This window comes from Siniperca chuatsi, linkage group LG23 (assembly GCF_020085105.1).
Source record: "Siniperca chuatsi isolate FFG_IHB_CAS linkage group LG23, ASM2008510v1, whole genome shotgun sequence".
In the NCBI taxonomy this organism is placed as follows: domain Eukaryota; kingdom Metazoa; phylum Chordata; class Actinopteri; order Centrarchiformes; family Sinipercidae; genus Siniperca; species Siniperca chuatsi.
Genome location: NC_058064.1, coordinates 17,474,453 through 17,501,284, shown reverse-complemented (window position 1 = coordinate 17,501,284; position 26,832 = coordinate 17,474,453). Strand labels below are relative to the sequence as shown.

Sequence of the window (26,832 nt, the reverse complement as noted above, 5' to 3'; positions counted from 1 at the left end):
AAATAAATATATTTATAAATACATTCAGAGATTTTCACAGGTTTAAAAAATTGTACCGAAAAACTGTTGAAGTATAAAAATGTGAAAATGCGTAATAAGGACTACACACCCAAAAGTTGTGTGTGTGTGTTTCATACCGGGATGTAATCACAGAACAGGTCTTGCTCGTTCTTTCGCTTCCCGGCTGATAAAAGGACCAGAAGTCGCTGGATAAAACACATCAGGTGAGATAAGCTACATTGGGATGGCCATGTTGGTGTTCAGCGAGAGATGTAGTTCACTAAGCGGTTTCACTCAAAACTAAATGGTACTATGACAAACTGCGACTTTCTTGACTTGAAAAATTATCTTTTAAATTGATAAACGTGTTATTCATGGTACAATTCAAACGGGATAAAAAAAAAGATTTGTCTCTTGCCGTTGACTATGGCAAACCGGAAGGGGAGGGACTTAGCCTCTCTATTTGTTTTATAATCCTATAGTGTTTGTGTCTCATATTATCTAAATATATGACTTCCAAAGTTGCGACAATATCTGGTTAGAAACGACTTAGTAACATTCAACAACTTCAATCACCCAGTTCACTTCTGTAGAAGTTGAAAGATGTTTTTCTTTTGGGAAAGTAGTATTATTTTAATTAGTAAGTGATGCATATAAGAAAGAGCCTGCATTTTAATGTCTTGTTAACTTCACCAGGGCTTCCTAAATCCCAAAAACACACCTTAGCAGGTTCCCAGGGGCTGTATCTGTAGAACGCAAACAACGGAGGTGTATCCTTCAGAGACTGAAGGCTGGTTAGCTGAACGTTCACATCCTTCCAAACAGGATTCGGGTCTATGGAGACTTCACAGCACCGTCACTCTGAGCTCCCACCCATAGAGACCAAACGTGTGACTGGCGCACAACACTCATGGCCTGTTAAATAATAAAAGAAGGGTGTGTTTTTGCTGCATTTGGAGGAGCCTTCATTGACTCATTGTGACGTGTTGAGGTGTGAAATGCGACTTCAAAGTATGCAGCCCCTAAATTGGGGCACAGTTTGTGTTCACAAGGAATTGTATATCACAGGTTTTCAGTGATACTGCGTGAGGTGAAAGAGACATGTTGATGGTACAGGTACATGTTGATGTTCTAAAAACAATGGGAAGTTAGTTATTGTTGTTTGGCCCACTTATCAACACAATCAGCAGTTACAGCAGCAGCAGTGGCTGTGACACACAGCTCATGGAGGAAATTGTCACAGTTTACGTCAAAAATCATACTTCTTCTCCGAGTCATAATTCAGTTAAATCTAAACACACAGACATGGTATATACTTTTAGATTCAGTGTGACTTATATTTCCCCGGGGATATCATTATCTCTGATGTTTATTTCAAATAAACGTCCATAAATCCTCTTGCAGATCATAGAAAAAAGAGACGCCCCTTATACCTCCAGAACAACAGGGCTCAAGTTGTGGCCCACAGCATAACTCGGTTCCAAAGCTCAGAATGTGGGGTGGGTGTTGGGGAGGCACAGGTGTCTCTTTCTCTTTTCCTTAAAAGAAATACTAAATCAAAGCCAAAATTCTGCTTTTTAAAGCTGTATTAAGTAATTTTGACCACTAGGGGGGCAAAAAATAAAATACTAAAACAGATTCAGAAAAAAATTATCCCAAAATACTGAACAAATTATAGTAGTTATGGTTCACCTGGTAAACAATTGCCTACTTACACATCAAGCAGATACTCCTGCAACATGATCATCCCATTTGGAGTAATGTTTCTGGTCACCTGATGACTGTAAGTCCAATATTGATTGTCCTTTAAAACACCAACTCCTGAGAAAATATCTAGGTCTTTAGCTTGTCAGATGGACAATTTAAAACTCAGCTAAAAGTTGCTAGATATTGTTAAATGCAGGTTGAATTAAATAATCAATGTTTTAATATTAAGTGGCACATTATCCAATTGAAAGTCTGGTTACATTTTTGAGGGCTGCCTTGAATTTTTCACAAGATATATATCCAGTCATGACATCACCTGGCAGTAGAGCAGTATAATTGCTACAAAAGGAGAGAAAAGGAACAAGAGGCAAATGAGGTAGAAATATTTATTAACGTTGAGAGAGAGAGAGTAAGAGAGTCCTGACCTACATCAGAAACCTCTAATCTGTGTGTGTGGAGAGTGTGTATGTACTCGTATAGATTGTAAAGCATGTGTGTATGAGTTTGGACATGTGTGTCTACATCTGCTGCATGTGACTGTGTGCTTTTATTATTTTTTTTTTTTTTACAAGCAGTACACACAGTCACGTGCACAACCACATGCATGCAAAGCAATACGTATACACACTGCACACACTGTCAGCACACAAGTGCAGTATGTTTTGTCCATTCACACAGTCATACATGCATCATTTTACAGGTACGACAGTACATATGCACATACAGTAAGTGGGACTTATTTACACCAAGGCTTGTACTTACAGAAACACATAAAACTCTTTTACTCTCTGTGTACCTGGCTCTCTCTGCTCTCCCGCTGTGCTTCCCAGCAGCAGTTTTAGCATCACACAGCTTCAGTTTTCAGTTGAATGCCAGTCTGTTGGTTGCTTTCTTCAGAAACAGTCAGCTTCTGGCTGTTAGTTTAGCATTACTTTACCTGTGTAAATACTTGTTTGTGTGTTAAGTTTCACAAGCAGAGACAGTGTCAATCTATATTCCAGGAAAAGATTACTGAGTACACATACCATACACCAGCACCACCCTGCTTCACATTCACACATTAAAAACATTAAATATGAATGAGAATATGAAAATGTCCAACTCTGACACCTCCTGCAATAATATCAGTAAAGACAATGTGGCGGACAGAAATGCAGCAGAAATTCTGTGTGGCTGAGAATAGAGTGGCTCTCTACTTGATCTAAAAAAAGTTCATTTCAACTGTGTGGGATTAGATTACTTTCTTACTACATTCAGTCAGTAGGATTCCTTTTTAGTCACAGCAACTTTTATTATTCAGTATTTTATGTACATTTCTTTACTTTTTTAAATTAGATTTACAATTTTTATTTCCCGCTTATACACACTAAGCATGTGTACACACACAATACAAAATACACACAATAAATTATTGTCTTACTATTGATCTTTTTTTCTTTCCTCTCCTCACCTTCTCCTCCACCTCTCCCTCCATCCTGACAGGAAGTTGAAGAAATTGGTGCGTGCGATGAAGGATAAAGGATCAGCAGAGAAGGAGAGGGAGGAGGAGAGGCCTCCACAGCAGTGGAACCTGGACTACGCCCTGGCTCCCTTTGAAGGCCTCACACCTGAATACATGGAGATGAGTGAGTCTGCGCACACACACACACACACACACACACACACACACACACACGGAAAAATAGTCTCAGGGACAAAGAGCAGCCATTTAGGCACCAACATACATTTAAAATGAGTACTCTTGTACATCAGTGAGAGGTGTTATGTAATCTGCATCAGCGAGGATCTTCTCAGGCAACAGCGCACACCTGGACTGAAGAGCATACGGATGTAGGATGTATTTGTGTTTGCTTATCGTTCACACAAACTCATCAAGGCCTCCCTTATGAACAGCATTTGTCAGTTGATTAAAATGCCTTATACGACCTAGACTAACGTTGACCTGACAAGGACCTCTACAGGAGACGAGAATCCTGACTCTTGTCTGTCAGGAGCAAATGATGATGTCGGGGTTAATGGGGGTGGGGGCAACAAAGCGTGTGACTTTGTCACAGGAGATTGTTTCCTGTTTTCTTCCGACACTCAGTTGTTTTATTTTACCCTAGCTATGATCTTTTCCTAACCTTAAACATGTAGTTTTTATGCATAAACCTACTCTTACCTTTAACCATAGCATAGCAGGGGCTGATCTGCAAACGATTGATGATTCAGAAAGGTCATTTGTGAAGGACTGACAAACAATGTATTTTGTCATTTAGTTTGGAGGACACAAACCAAAGCATAAACACTGGAGATGCATAGATTAAAGATTTTTCCTCCCTCATGCATAATCAATCTCAGCTGTGTATTTAAATCGACATGGTTGATATTTAACCTTAAGGCCAGCAAGTAATTAGCAAGCGACACATTATTTTGAATGGCTTTCAGTTTCATTCACTATGGCACTCATCTTTCTATTGCCTTTCAGACAGGCTTCTGTAGATTTTTGGGAGGTTGGGTAAGTAGAGAACTACTCATGCTGCAAAGTGAGCGTTTAAAGTTCTTTAATGTGATAAAAGCAAGGTTCCAATCATTTAATTTTGAGAGATATTTACATATTTAACTTAAATGTAACACAATGTCCAACTTGTTTTCACACATTTGTTGCATTAGATGATTGGTCCAACTGGAGAAGACAAGAGTCATTGAAAACCTCTTCATTTTTATGTCAGTTTTACGTTCAGACCCTCGACCACAACACAATCATTTTGTGCAAATTGGATCATCTTTGCCATGGAAGGCTTACTTCCTGTTGCCACTAGGTGGCGCTATGACAATAACTAAATATTGTCATATAGTGTTCAGTGCGGGACTCCTATCATACATGTGCAGTTTGGATCAGAGTTAGAAAGTTACAACCAGTTCCTGTTTCATGGCGAAACATTGAAATTCGCCGCCCCTTAACAGCTTTTGATAACTTTTCATCTGTAACCTGTTTTATGTATGCTGACTAAGTTTGAAGTGGATCAAATTTTTGAAGGCTGACTTCCTGTTGTCAGTAGGTGGCGCTATGACTCTGACTCAGTTTGGGGATGTAGATGTGTTCAGGCCAGGACTCTTATTCAGCATGTGAAATTTGGGACAGCTGGGACAATGTAAAGTTACAACAGCTTTCTGTGTCAAGGCGAAGCATCGGGATTAGCTGCACCCCCACGGCAAGGCCATTTGCTGAAAACTCACGTTCTATCACAGACTGCTGATGACAGTGAGCAGTCCCTCCAGACATGTTTGAAAACATAAAAATACTCTGCTTGGAATAATAATTTGTCTGATAAAGTTTTTATACAAAATAATTTAAATTACTAGTCCTCCCTCATTGAAAAATCCAAAATCTGTGAAATTGCAAATATTGTTAGTTTCAAAGGTTTAACTGCAGGAAACAAGATGTCTCCACTGAAAAGTACATTCTCACTGTGTGTGCATTGGAGGCTTCACGTTTTCACATCACACTTGTTTAAGCAGCATATTGGCCAATGATTGGCTTCCAAACTTGTGATGTCACACAATCATTTCATACGTACGCGTGTTAAACAGAGATTTTAGGTAAACAGAGAAACATTCCCTCCTCAGCAGATGAATGTAAAAACAACCTTCTAGTGTCAATCTCTGCATTCTGCACAGTGAAGGTCATGCATTCAAGGGAAGTAACAATAAGCAAAGCACATTTTTGAGTGGAGGGGGACTTTATGATTTAAACACTTGAAGTATGGGAGAGTCCGACTTTCCCATGAAATTTCTTCAATTTAGTTTATGTTTAAAGACGCAAGAACAACAGGCTGGATTAAATACATGATGGTAAGAATATTAGAACCCACAGTGCTGTGTGTTTAGTAAGTTTGGAGTTAGTCCCTGCATTGAATGTGAAAAAGCAATGAAATATCAAGTAAAAGCAAAATTGTAATTGTAATATTTTACGCTGTGGTGTGACTTTAAGCTTGCTCTCTAGCTGCTTTCACAAAGAGTAAGTGCAGCCACGCTGATACCCAGAAAGGGAAAAAACACACCTGTTCATTCAAAGTTAACATGGCTCCACAACAACAACAACACAGAGTCAACGTCTTGACAACATTTGTAAAACTAGAGTGGAGTGACAGATATGAATTACGAGGATTTCTGCTTTGTAGCCAATATTTGTGATGAAGATGCAGCTCATCAGAACCATGAGTAATCCCTCTATCTCATAATCTGCTTCAGAGCTTTGTGCATCTCTGATTTGAATACACAGGTGCAACAGTCAGGACACATGTTATCTTATGGCTGAGGTGGTCATCAGGTTCATTCATGCCTGACCTTCAAACAGTGAAGGTAGTGACATTTTGACTGGAATGTCCATTAACCAACTAGGGACCCAACAATCCGCTGTGATGATTTATTGGTTGGTTGATGAACCTATTTTACCAGGAAAAACTGGGAACTAAATGTGAAAATAGCTGCTTTAAGGCTCCATTGAATACATTTTTGATGATATGTAATAAAAAGAGCTTGAGAGAGATATATACAGCAGATAAATGTTTAGATGCAATTGAAAATGATTAAAACAAAGAAACAGACAGTGACAGCTGATATGGCCACACAGCTTGATGTTTCTGAGCATTTCCTCCTGGTTGATGAAGTCAAAGTGCAGCAGCAGTTCAGCAAACATGCAGCAACAAGCTTGACTTTAGAAATTTGCAACATCTGTATGTGAAGCATTTTGCTCTGGTCAAAGCCATATAACACAAAGATTTTGGTGAAATTTTAAGCAGCAAGTAAAGTTTTGCTGGTGTAATTTGACGTGTTCTATGTGGGAAATTTTCTTGTAAATGTCGGGTCAAAAACAAGCTTAGAAATCTCGAAAAGATGGACCAGGCTGAGCATATTAGAAATGTCTGTACTACAGGGACAGACACAAGAACTACAACTCTTCACGACTGGAAACATCTGCAGATTTTCGGACATTTTATATTTTGAAATAATTAAATGGCGTTTACTTGTATCATAGCTGCTACCTGTATCGTTTGGTGGAATCAAGACCTATGTGAACTCCTTCCAGAGTGCAGAGCAGTCTTTAGAGAAGTTCTGTTTTGACTTTTGACTGTGCCTTAATACGATAATGTGGAGATTTCATGTGATATGGAGGGAGGAGGGAGAGAAAAACAGAAGACTGAGCTGATGTCGCTGCAGGGCACAGCAAGGAATGTCAGATACGTCTGAGCTCTACGTACAAACACACATAGCTGTTAGTGTGTGAATGGGTAGTTCTTGGTTTGTGTTAACTCATTTATTTATTTCTGTGTCTGTAACTGTGCCTTGTATTTGTGCGACCTGGTGTTAAGGTTTGTGTTTCTTCTTTGTGTGTGTGTGCCTTGGCCAGCCTCGAACCCGTCAACCTCGGCTCGGGTAGATAGCAAGGTTATTCTAAGCTTGCCCTCTAGCGTTCACCCCTCCGCTGTCGTATTTTCTTCCTCGCCGCTCTTTGTCTCAGCGTTGCGTCCCAAGGTGAAGCCGCCAGTCTCCAGCTCGCTGGAAATGCCCATTCCCACACTGCTAAAGTTCCACTGCTCTCATCAGAGCTGAACATCAGCCAAAGTCAGGCAAACTGCCTTGTCTTTCTCATGTTTCCTTTGTGCATTCTTAGGAAGCAGGTGGATGTTGTTTTGATCATTTATTGATCAACCCAAAAGAAAAATTTGTAGCAGCAATACTGTGATACGGCTTATATCTTTAAACCTTGCTCACTGGCCTGGGATCAGCCCTGGGAATAATATGAAAGGCGAACAACTTCAACCCACCTCAAAGGATTTTAACTGAGGATGATAAATCTCTCTTTCTGTCACTGTGCAAGCTACTGTACATTTAATGATGAACCCCTGCTGATTGCATGAACTCAAACACGTTAGTTTAGTTGATTTTTCATTTTGCTTTTATATCTAAGGAAGATTCTACTGTATATCATATAGTTTATAGCCATTCATCTGATAAACTAAGAAGAAAATGTTTTCTTCTTTTTAAGTTTGCAGTTTGAAATTAGTGGTCAAACCTCAAGCCTAGCTCTGTAATCTAACCATTTTCAGTCAAAGAACAAGTAAGCAAGGGCAGCCTGGTGGGTTGAGAGGGCAAACCTAACCAAACTTTCTGTGTATGCAAACTATCTACTTGTCTGGAGTGTCCTCAGACAAAACCCTGATTCCCCACCGGTTCCAGAGCTGCCTTACTGCAGCTGACCTCTGACCTTCCTGTGGCTGAAGGGAAGCTGGTGTGGCAACTGTAAAAAGGCACAAGACCTGGACAAGTCTTTTAAGGCACCCGGTATTCTGGTTTTTGAACTGCTATTTAAGTTGATGCGTAGGTAGGTAGCTCTTTATTTATCCCTGTGGGGATCAGTCTCCCAGCAACAGAGAGATGTAAGGAAAGAAAAGGAATAATAAATAAGCAATAGATAAGGAATACAATAAATAAGAATATTGCATCAATATAGTATTAAATGTATAAAACAGTGCAAACAGTGTCCACGTGTATAGTCAGTACGGCATAGTACAGTCCATGAGGAGTGACCATCCTGCTGTGGGCCTCAGAAACCACCAAGTTGGCTGAGACTAGAAGCATTGCGGCAGGTGGCTTTGTGTCACCGAATGGCTGATGAAACAAAGGAGCGCTACACCTGAGTAGGATGAGACAGTTACTGTGCTTCTTAGGCCGTTCATCTCCTCATCTACCTTATCTAATCAGACTGACTTGCATAACACACACACAGACAAACATACAGCATAGATACACTCACATAGTTCCACACACTACTAAAAGCCCCAGTTTAGCTGGTGCAGTGGAGTGTTTAGCCGTAAAAGGCATAATCTGAACCACAGAGCGAGCCTGGACAGACAGTGTGACTCCCGACCAGACAAATGACCATTCACGAACATCAAGCTGATGTGGCGTCTTAGTGGCGGTTTGAAATGTGTACTTTCGATGTTGTAGGTTTGAGTCCTTTCTCACATGTCAACCTCTCATATGCTGTCAAATAGCAGAAATGGCTGATACAAGTGGTTCTTTTTACAGCAACTTCAACATAGTAGAGCATGTACAAAGATGTTTTCCATGAGAAACCTGCCACCTCATACATTAGCGTTGCTAGTTAGTTTGTATCCTACATAGCATTCGTAATTGAGCAGATCTTTCTCACTGTGGTCATTCTGACTTCCCATAGCATAGCACCATGCATTGCAGTCTGCCACGTTATGGTTGTTTTGTTGGTATAGCTGTAAATGTAGCCAGTGTTAACTACTGCAAGCTAGTATCTGTAGCAAGCTAAAGCAATACACCAAAAAGCAGTCTGTTTTTGTGGAAGCAAGGTGTAAATCATCCATTGATCTTTGTTTCTGCAAGCTCTACAGGCTGGGATTTTTCACCCTCGACACCCTTAATGAACACTGTTGTTGACTGTTACAACATATCTTCCATCAAATGATATCTGCCATTTTGTCAACATTGAGAATGCTGTACATTTCTCTCATTATTATACAATTCTCTCTCATTATGGTTACCTGTCATTACTATTTTAACTATAACAGACAGAGAACTAGACATAAGACGTGACATCAAGTATATACATTATCCAACTTCCAGTGGATGACTCTCACATCTGGTGTGGATCCCACTGGAATTAGCTTAAGATCCAAGATGCTTTTCTGGACCGGGTGGAGGATAGAAAATCGCTGTCTCTCTTTACTGAACAACCTTTTCAGTTTAAAAAAAGTGCTTTGAGATGAAGATGGACAAAGAATGAAGAATGAACCACTGCCACTGTCTATGAACTCTGCTGCAAGACAGTAATGGAAATAAGGAAAATATTTTGTAATGTTTGCAGCAGGACAGTAGTATTTTACATGTCGTGACACCCATTGATACTACTATGACGTAAACTTACATTACAAACATCTGTTATCATCATACTACAGTTTAAAACTTAAGAAACTCTATTTAAACTGTGGCCTGCTGTAGAAAAGTGTAACCTATTTATAACCTATTATACATATTCACTTGGATTCACTAGTTACCAAAATAAATGTAACAGTATATATTGATGTTTAATAACACTACACCTACTGCAGCATTTTGTGATTTATTGTTTATCTCTTTTCTCCAGTCATCCAGTTTGGTTTCGTCTCTCTGTTCGTGGCTTCATTCCCGCTTGCTCCTCTCTTTGCTCTGCTCAACAACATCATTGAGATCAGACTGGATGCCAAGAAGTTTGTTACAGAGCTACGTAGGCCAGTCGCCGTACGTGCTAAAGACATTGGTAAGCTGATGTGACACGTAAAAAGGAAAACACACAGAGACTAACTCATAATTATCACATCCTCCTGTACAACCAGGGTTCTAAACTAAAATATCAAATTTGGCAGTGAATAGCTTTAATATGGTTTTGTAGATACTGACAGTTTAACAGCCAATAACCGCGCAGGATTGGATGGAAGTTGCTAATGGCCAATAGATTATGTAATACATCTTTAAACCATCATTAATATTTCCAAAAGATCCCTGAAAATAACAAGTATTGAATATTTCCTCCATAATTTGTGGAGTGGAAACACAACATTTTAAACATCATGGGACACCAAAACTCTCCACTGAAACCAGACTGATCTTTCAGCGTTAGCAGCACCTTCAGGCAGCGAGCCATGTTTCACTGCTAAGTTTACAAACTGACGCCACTTAGCACTTCAGGATAGTCATGTTGTTGCTGTTGGATGAAAGCTCATATCTCTTCAATGTTGTCTTTTTTTAGCAGAAAATTAGCCTCCATTTCAACTTGACCTCTATGCATTTTTGAGTTTTCCCATATGCTTTAAAAACGCTTTACTAAGCCCAAAGGTTGTGCCATAAGTCAGCTGGATAACATTTTCCTGTATGGCTTTTGTTGTGACCTTTGTGAAAAAAAAAGATCTTTCAATAATCTTAAATAAGCCATTTTTGCCATGCTAGCAGCATGGCTGTAGTGATGGCAATGTCAGTCTATCTGTCTGATGGTCCATTCAGACTGAAATACCCCTATTGGATGGCTTGCCATGAAATTTGGTATGACAGTTTATGACCGAATTCCCATCAGCCTAGGCGTGTGCTAATAAGAAAATGTTAGCATGCCAACACGCTAAACTAAGATGGTGAAGATGGTAAAAATGATACCTGCTAAACATCAGGATGTTAATATTGTCATTGTGAGCATGTTAGCATGCTGATGTTAGCATTCTAAGTACAGCCTCACTGAACCGCCAGCCTGGCTGTAGACCGTCTTGCTTCTTCCATGTTCCTGAAAAGTCTCTCTCCTTGTCTCTCTCTCTTGCTCTTCTTTCTATAGGTATATGGTACAACATACTGAGTGGAATGGGAAAATTCTCAGTCATTATAAATGTAAGTATTAATACAATGTCCCGCTTTTTACTATCTACTCATTGAATTAGTGATGAAGGCAGATATATGCACAATAAATGCATGAAGGCAGGTATTCTATTGTAGGTACTCTACATAATGTGGCTGTTTGAAGGTCCCACTGAAAGCACTTTAACCCTTCAATAAGTCAGAACTTAATTTTGAGACATTGCTGTAGTTAGTGTAAACAAATAGGGCATTCACTGAGGCGACTGTCGGTCTCTAGCAGCCTCTCCAGTGCATTTTAAATTGTCAGACACCAGGTCGGATTTGGAGGGAAATTGGATGGATTACTTTACATCACAAAACAGAAAAAGATTAAAGAAGCACTGATTTTTCACAGGAAGTTCAGTTTATTCGTCATGAGTACTATTCAGCCTTCTGTGGCTCTGGAGGGAGCTTTGTCATGTCTGAAAAATGTAAACCCTGATGTGTCATGGTTTATGTATGTTATTTCCTGTTTTATTTTGTAATATTCTCTCTTCCCTCATGTGTCTTATGGTTTTACTTTCTGCTACTGAATATTTGCCCTGCCCTGATTAGTTTCACCTGTGTCTCGTTGTCTTCCCTACCTGAGTGTATTTAAGTCTGTGTGTTTCCTTTGTCCAGTGTCAGATTGTTGTTGTACCCGTGTGTCAAGCTTTCTAGCCCTTACCCTGTGTACCCTTTGTCTTTCGTTAAGCTTCCCAGCCTTGGTTTCCTGTGTATTCTTTTGGACTTATCTTCTCCCTGCTTCCTGTCTGAATTGTTTTGCCTCTGTTGGCCTGCCCGAAATCCATGTAAGCCTTTTGTTTTCTTATCACTAAATCGTTGAACTGCACCTGCTCTGCCTCATCGTCTGCGTTTGAGTCCAAACCCCTTATTTCACCTATTACCCTGCTTGACTTACTGCAACAGAATGATTTGATCAATCATGGACCCAGCAGACTATTCTGAGGAAGCGTTCAAGGTTATTCATGACCTGATTTGCCTCCAGGACATGCGGAGTAAGGCAAACAATGTCTTCCATAAAGAGGCAATTGTCTCTTTGGCACACGGGAAATTTTTGACGTTGCCTGGGCCGAGGGAGGCCATTCCTCGAATGCCCAGGGACCACAGCACAAGTCCCAGCCTCTAGCCTTCACCTCAGCCTGCACCCCGGTCAGTTAGGCTCAGCATCATGAGCCTGCCTGCCCTGAGCTGGCCCCAACAACGAACCCGTACCTGGGCACCCACCTGGCTTTTGGATGTCCTCGCAGTTTCCACCTTGGCTGCCATCCTCCAGAGAGCTTCTGCTTTGTCGCCGGCATCCTGTTCGACTGCCCCCCGCCTGCCCCAGAGGGGTTCTGCCTTTGTCGCTGGCCTCCTAAGTTGCTCCGCACGTCTGGTTGCCCCCCTGACCTGCTCTTTATTGAACAACCTTTTCAGTTGGCCTAAGATGGACAAAGAATAACTTTTTGTTACTATGTGGTTATAACTGTATTCTCGTCAGTTATTACATTGTTAGGAAGTATTATTACGTGACTAGTTAAAATTTACCTGAGAAATACTGTAAATGACTAATCCATTTTATGGAAATGTATAAAAATAAAAGCTTTTATTGCACATTTGACTCATTTAGAATAACAGCTACATTTCCAAGTTATTACATTATACTCTAGTCACAATATTCAGTTGTTATGGAAACAAGGACAGTTAACTTAAGACATCACAGACAGGAATAGAGGTCAAAGGTTAACAAAGACGTCTCTGCTGGAACATTTCGACACGTAATCGAGCTTTCATCAAGTCTGGTGTGTGTGTGTGTGTGTGTGCCCTGCATATACCTTAAATTATCCATTGCTGACAATAAAACAACAGTTGAATAGAGATTTAACCTCTCTGTTTACTCTGAGATGTCATATGTCATGACCTTGTGAGATCCCAGAATCATGTCTGAAACATCGTAACATGATGAACTACGGAGGTCAAGGTGTGTGTGTGTGTTGGTGGAGTAAGGAAAGTTCTGTTTGGGATTTGTCCTTGGCCAGCTAACTAAATCCTATTCCGTTTACTTTTAATACTAAGCAGATTTGTGGAGGATTCAGAAAAACAAGCAGCAGGAGTTTTTATTTATTTTAGAGCTACGGGGCACTGGACACACATACACACACTTAAGCTGCCCCGGGAGCTTCAGCACAATGGAAAACTTTTTTGGCTTTTTGTGCATGTATCTTGCATGCATGTATTACTTCTACAGACCTAATTTAATGTTACTAAATTAATACATTTCAATACATTACTCAAATATCTTTAAAGTATGTAGATTGTGAGAACTGTGCTTTTAAACTTCTGAAAATAAACTGTTTGACACCCTGCACTTTTCACTATAAAGTGAAGAAAGAGATTTGACAAACCCTAAATTGTACAGGATAAAGCTTCTTGTCTTACGGTGTTTGTGCATTTATTTATTTTTTAATGAATGCTTATGGCAGAAAAAATGTTTCACTCTGTCTCTCTCTCTCTTTCTCTCTGGAGGCCTTTGTGATCTCCTTCACATCAGACTTCATCCCTCGGCTCGTCTACCAGTACATGTTCAGTCAGACCGGCACCATGCACGGCTTCATTGACCATACGCTCTCCTACTTCAATGTGTCCAATTTTAAACCTGGTACCGTGCCGCAGAACTCCCAGCTAGGAGACATCACCGTCTGCCGGTAATAACGCACACGCAAACACTCCTGCACACACTTAAAGGTTAGAGATATTGGAAGCAATACTTTTTTTAAAATTATAATTTGCTTACCTTTGTGACAGGCTTTGTTAAATACAAAGAACACATCAAGGAGTCTTATAAAAACTATATTGTGATTATTTCATTTAGCAAAAACAAACACCCGGTCAATAAATATAGATACATATTCACATACTTATATTTTCCTTTTACTACCCATGGAGAACTTGGTAAGCGTTCAAGAAAACAGCCAGTCACTAAATAACTAAAACTTACCAAACTAAGTAACTCAGTCAGAGTTATTTAGTTTGGGGGATTTTGTCTTAAGTGGATAACATAGCATTACTCTGACTTGTCATGGCTTATAACTTTTACCTTAACAAATACATAAACACTCCCCTTCAGTCTCTGTGTCAACAACAAGTAACTACCAATTTCATGCTCATTTCAAGGCAAGTATCCATTTAATTTGACAGAAGGATTTCTGTTTCTTCTGTGGTTCATGGAGCTGATGTCCATCTCCAACTGGATTTTCTCGTTCCTTTCAAACCTTTATTCATACCGGAAAACCTTTTTGAATAACCTCTTACATTCACATTGGAAGCTATACAGAACAATGGCAGCCCTTTACTGTGCACCATTTGATGTGACCACAAACTCTGAAAGCTTTTGCACTTAAAGAACAGCACACTTTTGTGCCATAAAGAAATCCAGGAGATTCTGTTTTTGTGATAGCAGAGTAAGTAATAAAGTAGCCAAGGCAGCAGAATAACCGGCATAGCTGGCTTTGTATTGTGACAAGGTACCAAAAAGCTCAATTAATGTGAGTGTAATTGGAATTAATATATCAGCATTTGATGCATATAATAATATATCATCTGCATAAAGCAATATATAGTGTTTACATTCAATTCAATTCAATTCAGATGAGCTTTATTGGCATGGGAAACAGACATTTACATTTCCAAAGCAAGTGTGAAATAAAAACAACAAAAAATGTAAAAATGTACATAAACAGAAAAATTGTGATTTTACTGTTAGAAATATGTGTAAAAAATAATTTAACATAAAATAGCAACAAAATGGAAACTTGCAGTTAAAACGATACAAATAAGTGAGAACTATATAAACAATGCAACAATTTTGTATGTATGTGTGTGTGAATGCATGCGTGTGCTGTGTGTGTCTAGGTCATTCACTGTCCCTCAGGTTGTGGCATGTTCATACATAGTGGGCAGCAAGATCTGCCCTGTCTCCTCCTCCCAGGAGTCATTTAGTTCTTTGAAATCTGAGATTACAGAGTTGAACTTGTTAATTGTAGGTGGAAGTGCATCTCTATCTCAGCCTCACCTGTCAAACAGTGACCACATATTCTGTTTTCTTTTGGTTGCCATGATTTCTTGTCTTCCTTTTTTGATTGCCAGTTTGTGGTCACTGAGCCTGTACTTGGTTAGGATCTGTCTCTGCTTTCTGTCTCTGACAGTAGAGAGAGATTCTGCCAATTCATAATCTCTTTTTAGGGCCAGATAACATTCTGATCCACTTTGGCTTGAGAGTGTATCTGAGAGGGGGCAGTCTCTCAGCTCTTGGGTTTGGAGGGCTTTGATATGGAGAGTGTCTAGGGGGCTGGATTTAAGGTGATTTAAAAAAAAATAAATAATTCGAATGCTCTCTTTTGAATGTTCAATGATACAGTAGGACTGATGCATTATATGAGTGATTTCTAATTGCTTGAGCAAGGGCGTCCAAAGATAAACAAAGTGGGGAATAGTGGACAAACTTGTAATGTGGACCTGGATTACACTAATTCAGGCAAACCTGTATGGCTAGGCTGTAGGTGATAAAGAATAAACTATTTAAAGAATAGATAAACTATTTGCACCATGTGTATACTTTAAACATATACTCAAAATTAAAGCACGTAATTCCCACAGGTAATCCCTGCATCTAGAGAATAAACTGCACACGTTTGAGTCTAAGATTCTTCTTTGATAAGACATGTTGTTACTGAGGTTTGTTGCAGGTGAAGGAACAAAGCTTTCTGCTGCCATCTTGGTCCCCATTGCAATTACCACATGATACAATTAACATTTTCTATTAGCCACAAACTTGGTGTACGCCCACTGAATGTGAGAATTATACAGCTAGAGACAGCGTAACAGTTTTTAATTGGAGATGCAGATGGGGTTAAGGCTCACACACACACCTTCACGCAGTAATACATCAATTTGAATCCTAAGACAACAAGAACGAATGTGAAAGATATTGTCACAACACCAATGAAGCTCAATGTTATTAGCCCCAAAATACAGTGCACTATTGTATCTGCTGTGCATTTTCACTCATGCCAGTGGCAAGCATCTCTTTCATAATATCAATATAAAGCGCTGTAGAAGAAAAGGTCATGGATGCCGGCGCCCACAGAGGCCAACCTGCTGTTACATAAGACAGCAAAGAATTACAATGCAAGAATACAGTCTTTGTGTCAATGTAGTATGGTACGTCACGTCTCAAACAGACGAGCCTTGAAGCTTATGGGCATGAAATAGGCTGGAAGATGTTCTCATAAGGGTGTGTGTGTCTGCAGTGTGTAGTGCTGTATAGTGTATGTACAGACTTATGTTGTGGGCAATGCCTCCGGGCTCAAGGCAAATGATCCAACGCTGTACATAATTCAGATTATGTCAGATGCTCCAGACCATTCATTTCTTTCTTTCTTTCTGACTCCAGTTGTATAGATGAATATATGCAGGAGGGAGGAAAAGAGGTCAAGAATGGATAAATGGATGGATGATGTGTCAAACAGGGAATGGAAAGTGGCAGATAATATCACTGAAGATAAGATAAAGCTAGGGATAAGGAAGCAAGGAAAAATGTAGAAATAACACAGAAGAAAGGAAGGAATGGGAGAAGCACTGTAGTTGGTTGGATGGATAAATAGATGGATGGTGTGATAGAGGCCAACTGCTAAGGTATTAAATTTTTAATTACATTTATAAACGGCAATGTGAGAAACTTGAAGACAGTTTCTGCTTCAGTGGGCAGAGCATCACTGTGCATCTCTGCAGTCATGGTCTTTCTACTGTATTCCCAGTGCTAAATGAGTGCTAAATAAAAATGTGGGTAAACTATAAATTCTGCTTGGTGGTTTAAATTTAGAATAGTTGCCAATGTCAGGAAAACTTTGTTTAAGACTATTTCCTGAGAAGAATGAGCTTTTACTCTTAAAAGACAAATACAACCTAAATCAGTTTTACACTTGATTAATATCAGCCAGTAATGGAGGTTAACCATGTCTTTGGTAAGATCGGGATGTTGCAGTAGCAAATAGTAAACAGAGAGCAACTAAAGGATTTAAATAAAAACAGTGCAGGCGTAGGGTAAGATAAGATAGAACTTGTATCCCGAGAGAAATTGTTGTGCAGCAGTTGCAGTACAAAGTAGGAAGAATGCAAGTATAAAATATCAATAAGGTACAATGCCAATCGATATAGACAGTAAAAATAAAAAGTATGAAGTACAGCAGTAAAAAAATAGCACTAGTATAGTTTGAGTAATGTTTAAAGTAAAACTCCTTTTGGTCCCGGTGATATTCTGTCGGTCACCTCCCAGAGCTTCACTACAATGCTCAATTCCCTGTCCTCCATGACACCATGACCATCATTGATTTTTAACACATTACATTTCATATTACTACCAGTAAATAAGACCATCACTCAGATATTTTGTAACCTTTAGTGGCCTCTAGTATTGTAAGCCACCTGATAGGATACAAAGGGATTTAGAAACCATGTTAACTCTGCAAAAAACATTCAACTTTATCCCAGCGTCACTTTAACATACTTGAGAGAATGAGATCAAGAATAATTGTAAATGTGAAAATATCTAACACCTGGTCTGTTATCTGCTGCTGCTATCTTCCTCATGGTTTTAAAAACAAACCTTTTTAATGGTGGGGTATAATAAGCAGGCAAGGATTTTTGGTCTTAATTTTAAGAAACACTACAAATAACTCCCTATTTAAAGTAAGTTCTGTTGCGTGCTTGTTGCCTTTTTTTGCTGAGTGGCTTAGCTGCACAGACTTGTTAGGAAATCAACCCATTGTTCAAAGTGGCTGTTACATGACATGATGACTGAAAGATAAAAACGCCAACTGTATATTATTGAAATGTTCTACTTGCACAGTTCCTAGTTGTAAAGGGTATTACACAACAGATTTGTGATGATTTTAGTAAATTACAAATTGACCAGAAACTTATTCTCATAAAATGTTTTGCTTTAAAGGTGATTCAGGTCGATGACCCTGCTGAGTTACTACTGAGTGAATGTTAAATCCTTACCAGCCCCTACTGTCATTTGGCTGACATCTGACCTCCATGTGGAGGGGGCAAGAGAAAAGGGAATTTCCCTACAGGGATACACTTTTTCACTGCATTCCTGACATGTTCTGACGTCAATTAGTTTTACATCAAATTATATTTAGCCAGAAAGCTTCAGTGATTCATAGAAAACAAATACACACACACACACACAACACAAACAGATAAATTAAGGATAATGAAAACAAGAGACAGGACAAGTTAACCACAAACTCTTGCGAGTAGTTGGCTTTATGTTACATTGTCTCAACTTGGATAAGACATTAAAAAGTATTATGATAACGGGACTTTTAGGGTTCTGCCTGCTTCATGTCAAGACAAGACTATGTAAGACTTGTTCCCTGAGCTGACAGGAAGTTGGCTGTGGTTAAACTCTTATCATCAGGAAGTCAAGTGAGGGCCAAGGAGTTATGTCATGGATTATCATGTCATTTCTGATACGATGCTTCCTGTAGGTGCATCTATAGAAAATATTTGTTCTTTATTCAGTGTACTTGGTTCAGAAATAAACTGTCAGGAAGTAAGGATTCATGCTTTTCATGGTCAGCCGTGGAACATCGAAGTCAGAACGTCAGAAACAATTACCAAACATTGCAACTGAGCTACCATGGTGTAATAACATGAGCATCTGTGAGACAGCTGTGTTTTTGTTTGGTTGCACACAGAAATGTCTAAATGTAAAGCAGCTAAGGTTAAGCTATTGATGCCTCTTGCCTAGGTTGTCCAACTTAAGGAATTTATTTAATTTCTCCCAAATTGAAGCTGTGAAATGACAGATGGAGATGCATGCTAGTGACCCTTTATCTGTCAAAAACTAATCTGGAACATGTTGGGTGGGGATTTTCGACCTCAGTGTTTTTCTCCTCTTGTTCCTCTCTCTCTATCTCTCACTGTAGACAGGCAGGAGGAAGTAATAAACTGCAGAAGGATTTGAAGTGGTTTTGGATCAAAGTAAGCAGGATGCCCGGCCTGTCACTACTATCTGCTATTAACAATTCTGGGGAAAGAGAGACAGAGAGAGCAATTAGAGGGGAAAACTAAATAGTAGCAAATAACAGTGTCTGGGGGAAAAGATCACAGAAAACTGAAAGGCAGATGCATAGACATATGAAATCCACATATTATTGTGCACAACAGATAGACAGATACTATTGTTTTAGGTCATTGATCTCTACCATAGTGCTACCTGACAGCAACCACGTTCTGTGATGTGGGGTTAGTGTGTGTTTGTGTGTTTTAAGGATGGGAATGATCTGACCCTTGTTTGTCTGTAAATGTATTCCTGGATCCCAGGAGGGTCTGTATTGGCAGCAGGAACTCTCAGGAACACACACACACACACACACACACATTCTCAAGTCTCTCACATACTAACCATAATCTCATTGAGGTCTTATGAAAGAATATTGAGTTAGATGCTCCAGTCGTTGCCGAGCTCATTATTATAACCAAACATGGAGCGTCTAGAAAATACACACAGACACACACACAGGAAGAGAGAGAAAAATGTTCTTTGATAACAACATTTTCGATTTCATTCCAACCAGGCAAGTTAAGTTAAACTGACTGGAGCATTTTGTTTTACAGTTTAGTTCACATTGGAAGTTGATCCACAACAAAAAACTGTAAAATAGTGCCGAACGAGTGAGACAAAGATGAATAGATCAAAGAATAAAGAGACAAGAGCTGACTCTCACAGGCAGCATTCCTCACTCATGACTGTATAAGGAGAAGGAATCAGACACCATAAGACCCTGCTAACACACACACACAATACACGCACACATATCGCCCTCCCTCTCTATTATTTCTATACTGCTAGTCAAGTACTTAGATGAAATGGCCTGATTGAGCTGTCTCACTATTTTGGCTTCAGAGGAATTTCATGACCGTATGTGTGGATGTCAGTTGTGTCGATTTAAAACTTAGATATGAGCCATCACATTAACCTGACATGTGTAACTGCTGTGTGTTTACTGTAAAAGAGAGTTTCCAGTGTGATTCGAGTTTCCTGCATTCCTTTTCTGTTCTAATTCATCTTTTAACAACTTTTATCAAGCTAGGAGATATTTTAAATTCAGTTTTAAGCTTAGCTGTAGACAATCTAACTTGAAATTATAGTTGTCATTTTAGCAGCTCTAGTAAGTGGAAGACTCTTGGTTTGGTTTTTCTGATAGGCCTTTTTCACAGCAGACATTTTGACTTGTCATAGTAGGAAAAGCACAGGTGTTACTAATAACATTAGCTATGGCTCTGAGTGTCCCAGTAAGCCGTGACAGTGAGCCAGCATGCATAATACCAGGACCCGGAAACTGAAGCGGCTAAATGGTATTCAGCCATAGTTCATTGTATTATTTACACCTGTGCTTTTCCTACTGTGACATGTCAAAATGTTTTCTGTAAAGGGCTTATTTCTTGACAGGGTTATGATTGGCAGGAGGCAGAGACAATAAAATCAGACACGTGGACAGTACGTACTTTACGAGCAGAAAGTATATGGGCAAATTTGTGATTTGTGATATTGGGCTATATAAATAAAATTGACTTGACTTATTTATAGCCTGATATTACAGTTCTGATGGAAAATATCATTGTCATTATCACTGACATAGTAATAGATTATGTTTATTAGCTGATTTGAATTGTGTGGGAAGGAATGAGAGATCTGGCAAAAGTGATTTTGACGTGAGAAACAACATTAAACGTGGAAAACGCAACATTTAATTATTTTTTTAAAAAGACCAAAAACCTGATCACTTTGAAACTATCCTTTTTAAAGCAACAGGTTGACATTTTGGGAAGTATGCTTATTTGCTTTCTTACTGAGAGTTAGATGAGAAAATTGATACCACTCTAATGTCTGTCCATTAAATATACACCTATAGCCAGCAGGCAGTTAACTTAGCTTAGTGTAAAGACAGGAAACAGGTGGATCATCTAGCCTGGCTCTGTCCGAAGGTAATAAAATCTGCCTATCAGCACCTCTAAAGCTCACTAATCAACAAATTATGTCTCATTTGTTTAATTCATTAAAAAAAAAAAGAAACTTGTGTAAGAAGGTTGGAGTTTTATGGGGGGTTATATGCCAGAATATTTCTTGGCTGGGAGTAGGGACTTTCTGAAGTCTTCGATGGTTGCCTGGCAACCACACAGTGACAATAAAACTTCAGGAAGTCCCTGCTCCCGGCCAGAAATAGTCTTTGCACATAACCCCCCATAAAACCACATCATTTGCCCTTGCGTGGCATGTCAATGTATGCATGGCATATAAAAAATGGTGGCAAGTCCATCAGCTTTTACCTTCTTGCTAGATTTATGCCATATTTTTGTTTGGTTATGGTCCAAAGTCCTTATTAAAAATCTCTATTCATTGACAATGGATGACATGAAACAAAGCCAAATATATCATAATTTAAAGTCAACAGTCCACACCACTATGCAGTTGTATCTTTGCAAAGGGAATGGTTGATATTCTTGTTTCCTTATTATTGCAACAAAGGTACAGTTTACTTTTGAGGCAGACTGACAAACAGATATAAAGCAGTTTCCAGACACTTACTTTGCTGGGGTCAATAACACTTTGGACCTCTGACATCGACTCGATATAGGCTGAATCTCTGCATGGCTTCTCTTTATGTTGACCATGCAGTAAAAACAATAAGCAGGCAGCTACAGTGGAAATAGATTTGTGTATGTTGTTTGCTAATGTTTGCCAATTCAGTATCTCCCTATGCTTCACGCATTCAATGGTTCATCATGAGGTACAAGGACCAGCATGATGTGCAGAACTGTCCTGCAGAAAACATGTCATGGCTTAACTTGATTTCTTTCATGTTTGGAACAGAATATTTCATCTTGATTCTCTTGTTTACTCTTATTATTTTACTTGATTTTGACTCTGCCTGATGTCTATCTTAATGTCCTAAATGCACTAACGGACAGTCCTGCTATAAACAAAACACATCTTCTCCTCTGTCTGTCTCTCTTTTTTGTCATTCCTTCTGTAATTTCTCGCTGTGTCTTTCTCCATTTCCTTTTATTCTCTCTCTCTCTCTCTCGATTACTATGACTGAAACCTTTTCTACGATGGAACATTCCTGGACGAATGAGGGACTATACCGACTCTCTCTCGATCTTTTTCCCTCTTCTGCCTCTGTTCCTTTCCTCTCTCTTGCTTTCTTATTCTCCTCTCTTGTCTCTCTTTGATTCCTTGTCCTCATTTTAAGCCATCAGCCGTTAGCTCAACATGTGCTTCGTGTTTTCTGCTGTTTGTTTTGACAGCACAATAAAGAATGTTTACTACAAAGAAAACAAAGGAAAGAAATTCCATTTGAGTCTATCCTAAAAAAGTTTATTGCACTTTGGGTCGGGTCCCAAGATGAGTGGAGGAGTAGTATGTTTTAATGAGGTTAGGTCTCAGCCAGGTAAAGGTAAATCAGTTTGGGTCACAGGATGAAAACATTAGTGGAGGAGGAAAGTTTGTCTAAACAGTGTGGGCCTTCCTTGGATTATCTGTTGATTAAGTTTTTGTTTCTGTTGGTGGTGCTCTTTTGCTTTAGTGTTTAACCATGTTACTGCTCAACGACCCGCTTGATTCCAAACCAAGCTCATGTCGATTTTTTTTCCACCGGAAACAATGAAACACAAGAAGTCTGACTTACTCCATTTTTAGCATCCACACTGTATTCATGTGTGTTTTGTTCTAGGTATAAAGACTACAGGGAACCCCCCTGGTCCCCAGATGCGTACACGTTTTCCAAACAGTACTGGTGTGTCCTGGCTGCAAGACTGGCTTTCGTCATACTGTTCCAGGTATGAGCTCATTGTGTTTTGTTTATAAGCTGATCAATCAGCTCATGTTTCTGGGGTCCAGACATTTAAGACCATTTAAAAACACAACAACACACACAATATGAAGAGAAAAGCAATCTAATTACATATGTGAATTAGTCAGACGTCTTTAACAGGTGCAAACACATTCAGAATATTTCCAATACATCAGCTACTCGGCGGAATAGTTTAAAGCACACACTGTGCTTTGATAGGTTACATGTGTGTTGGTGTTCGTGGTATTCTGCAGTAGAATTTAATGGATTTGTATAATAAAAAGACAAAGTAAAATGTGTGGGCCAGTCTTTCCTAATTAGGCGGATACGCTGTACTCTCATCATGATCAGGAATATTACCAGATGCCTCAGTCAGTTATTGACCAGCTCATTTGATAAACAGCTCTTTCCGTCTGTCCGCCTGCATGGCTTACTAACATATGTCTACCAAATGTCTTCAGAATTCATGACATTCCCTACAATACTCTCAAGTTTCATGATCAGAGGTTTTCAAACTGTGAGACACTCCTCCCGAGGGGAGCGTGGGAGGGTTGTGGGGAGGACATAGAGCGAGAGACGTGAGGCAAAGATGCTGCGTTAGGTGAAAGGGGCCGGTGCATTCCGGTGGTCTAAAAACAACGGAAAGTTAGTTGTTAAAGTTTATTGTAGTTTGGCCTGCTGATTTTGCCCAATTATCAACATGGTCAGCTGCAATGGCTGTTATGGTACATTAAAACCATCAGCGCCCAATTACCACCATTTGCAACAGATTTCATACTCCTTTTGGAGTCTCAGTCAAATCTGAACACTTCCAAAGTGTAATTCACACTGATTCTAAAAATGTGTGTATTATGTCTGAGGATATAATTCTATAATAATCTCCAATGTCCATCGCCAATTAACTTCCATAAATCCACATAGAGATAATAGAAAGGAGACACTCCTTATAACTGCAGAACTTGCCTGAGAATCATCACGTTTTTAAGTTTTTTTATCAAGTAATCCAGTGATTGAAATTATGATTGAAATTGTGATGAAATTATGGGAGCTGTAGTTCCAAAACTTAGAGCATGATTATCCCCCAAACAGAAGTAAGATACAGAATAATAAGAATAATAGATGTGGCAAAATACATAATATTAATACTTTTTTATGTTGCACTATCAATGTATTTTTTGACATTAAGGTTCAGAATCAACATGGTTCATGTACAGATATTTGTTTTGAAAACTTATACATGCAGATGCTGTTCTAGATCCTAGATTCCTTGTCACGTCCTTGTAATGTCACTTTTGTTGTTCATCTCTCTTTATTTATCTTCATATCCATCCATCTTTCCCTCCCTCACACATCCCTTTCTCCTCTTCTCTCCCTCGTCCAGAATCTGGTGATGTTCCTCAGCCTCTTGGTCGCCTGGGTTATCCCTGACGTTCCCAAAACCATCATGGAGCAGCTCAAACGGGAGAAGAAGCTCCTGGTCGACGTCTTCTTACGGGAAGAGAAGGAAAAATTCCAGCTCATCCAGAACCTCTTCTCCAAGGACACCACCCTCCACCCGGGCAGCCACGTGCTCCACCCGGGCCAGGGCCTCCCCATCCCGGGCCGCTACAGTACTCTACCCTCAGGTCAAACGCAGGGCTTGGCTGGAGATGTAGGTGGAGGAGGACCAAGGGCGAGGTGTAGGGCCGCCAGCTTCAGCCAGTTCACCAGGAATATTCCCCCGTCGCCAAGAAATGAAAATGAGAATTCGAGACACACGGCGGTGTGACATGTAACACACACCTCTGTAGGGGTGCTTCAGCTGGGCCTCAGGACTGCAGAACATGTTGCTCGGGTGATTCGGTCCGTGAATGTCTTTGCCTGTGTCTTTTGTGTCCTGGTGTGTGTGACGCAGTAATGCTGCGATTAAAAAAAAAAAAAATCACAGGATAGTTTGGAACAAATTTGAATTCATTGGTCAGTGTGGTTGAATGTGCAATGTCCACACTGGTTGAATGGGTGTCTCCGTGTTGTTCCTCCTTGCACCGACTGTTCACCTGATAAAGTGTTATAATTTTACTTTTTGGTAAAAATTAATTATTTAGCGAGGCACACTTGCTTCATAGCGTAGACAAGCAATAATTACTGTATTAGGCTGAACAAATGAATATTACAAGAACCTGGAAGAGACTGGAGATAAAGAACTATTAACAAATGGACAGATTCAGTGATGAACATTTAACACAAACGGATTGATGGAAATTGTGGCTCATTACTAGGGCTGGGGACTGTGAGAATTTTCCTGCTTTATATGCTTATGCTCTTTATGTATTTTAGTTTTTAACAGAATTTGTAGCAACTACGACATTCCACATTTTCTGTAGTTTTCAATACATGGCACTGAAAACACACTGAAAACATGAGCCTCCTAGAAGAAAAAATCACTTTCTTTACACCATGTACTGTGTTCCAGCTGATTTTTCTCCATAGAATTCAGGAATCACTTTGAATGAAATTGTATTTTTAGTCATTACACAGCTGCTGGTCATTGTTTCTCTACACCCTACCCTACGTATTCGATGGAAGGATGCACATGCCAATGTGGCACATTGTTGTATGCCACTCATAGATTCTAGTCCAAGCTATAGTTTTAGAAATAGATGATCTGCTAATTGTTTCTGTTAGCCATACAGACTTTTACAGCTGTCCACTTAGTACAGAATGACTTAATAACTACACTTAATCACTTCTGAATGCGAAGAGAGAGCCAACTCTTTTGCAAACTGTGAATGGGAGTGAGCTAGAATTATTTCCCTGTTTTTATTGTCAAGGGAACAAAAACTTCATCAGCATTCCTTCATTATGAAATACCAGACTGTATACTCTGACACTGCTGTAGGTAAGTAATAAATCTGGGTTCCTAATGCCCAAATAAAAGAGCTTCTCGCATAAAAGAACTTACTGGTGTCACGAAAAGTCTGGCAGCCATGTTGGAAGTCTTCAGCTGAGAAACAGACTAGAATTGCAGTTGTTTCTGACTGCGAACCATTTCATCACTAATACATCTGACTGATTTTATGTTTAGATAATTTCAATTTGTTAGTACGTTAGCTAGCTATCTGGTATAACTATACGCTGTATAGTTGTTAACTTCTTAGCATACTTATTAAATTAGCTTTTGCATGTTAAACTGAAATTTGAATTCTCACTTTTTGTGTAAGGAAATATAAGCTGATTGATGATGCTGCTGCTAATGTGCATACTTTTCCATTTTTCAAGAAAAGGATTAAAAAAAAAACTTTATTAGTGGAAAGTGTCCAAGCTTCTGGGTGGGTGGTTCTTTTGGAAGGATTGACTGACATTTGGGGGCCAGCATTACTAGGAGCCACGACTTCCGTGGTGTGCTACTTATTGGAACACATCATAACCTGTAGACTACAGACTTAATAAAAGACGTATTTCCTCACTTTCTCAGTAAGCCCACATAGTGTTGATTAACTGTTAGTGATTTAAGACATCTGTCCTTTACAACATTCAATATTTTGGAGGACCCATCGTGCTGTTAAATGTGTTTCCCTCACAAGTGGAAGCCAGCAAGCTAAGCTGACTAGCTTTTTATTCGGGATGTGGAAGCTAATTAACCTAGCCTGCTAACATTAGCACTGATCCCCACTCGACGCTTATGTTCATGGTATTTCAACACCCACAGCACGCTCATTGCTGTGTTAGTCCTGCATTATAGAAAGAAGGGGGTCTAGCTAGCGTTAGCTGTCCCTCTTTTATGGGTCCAGATAAGGTTATGGTA

At 39.4% G+C, this 26,832-nt stretch overlaps 1 protein-coding gene across 7 annotated transcripts in view; it reads left to right on the top strand.

Annotated features, from left to right (window-relative positions):
• Positions 1–26,501, top strand: part of ano2b (anoctamin 2b) — a 66,138-nt gene extending 39,637 nt beyond the window's left edge. For 3 of the 7 annotated variants that reach the window (XM_044186532.1, XM_044186533.1, XM_044186531.1), the window contains 6 exons: positions 3,190–3,332; positions 9,869–10,021; positions 11,081–11,133; positions 13,648–13,826; positions 22,929–23,034; positions 24,430–26,501. In XM_044186532.1, the coding sequence (XP_044042467.1) occupies positions 3,190–3,332; positions 9,869–10,021; positions 11,081–11,133; positions 13,648–13,826; positions 22,929–23,034; positions 24,430–24,816 (1,021 nt within the window). In that variant the 3' untranslated portion in view covers positions 24,817–26,501. The other 4 variants (XM_044186537.1, XM_044186536.1, XM_044186534.1 and 1 more) reach the window with 4 other exon arrangements.
• Positions 26,502–26,832: the final 331 nt, after the last annotated feature.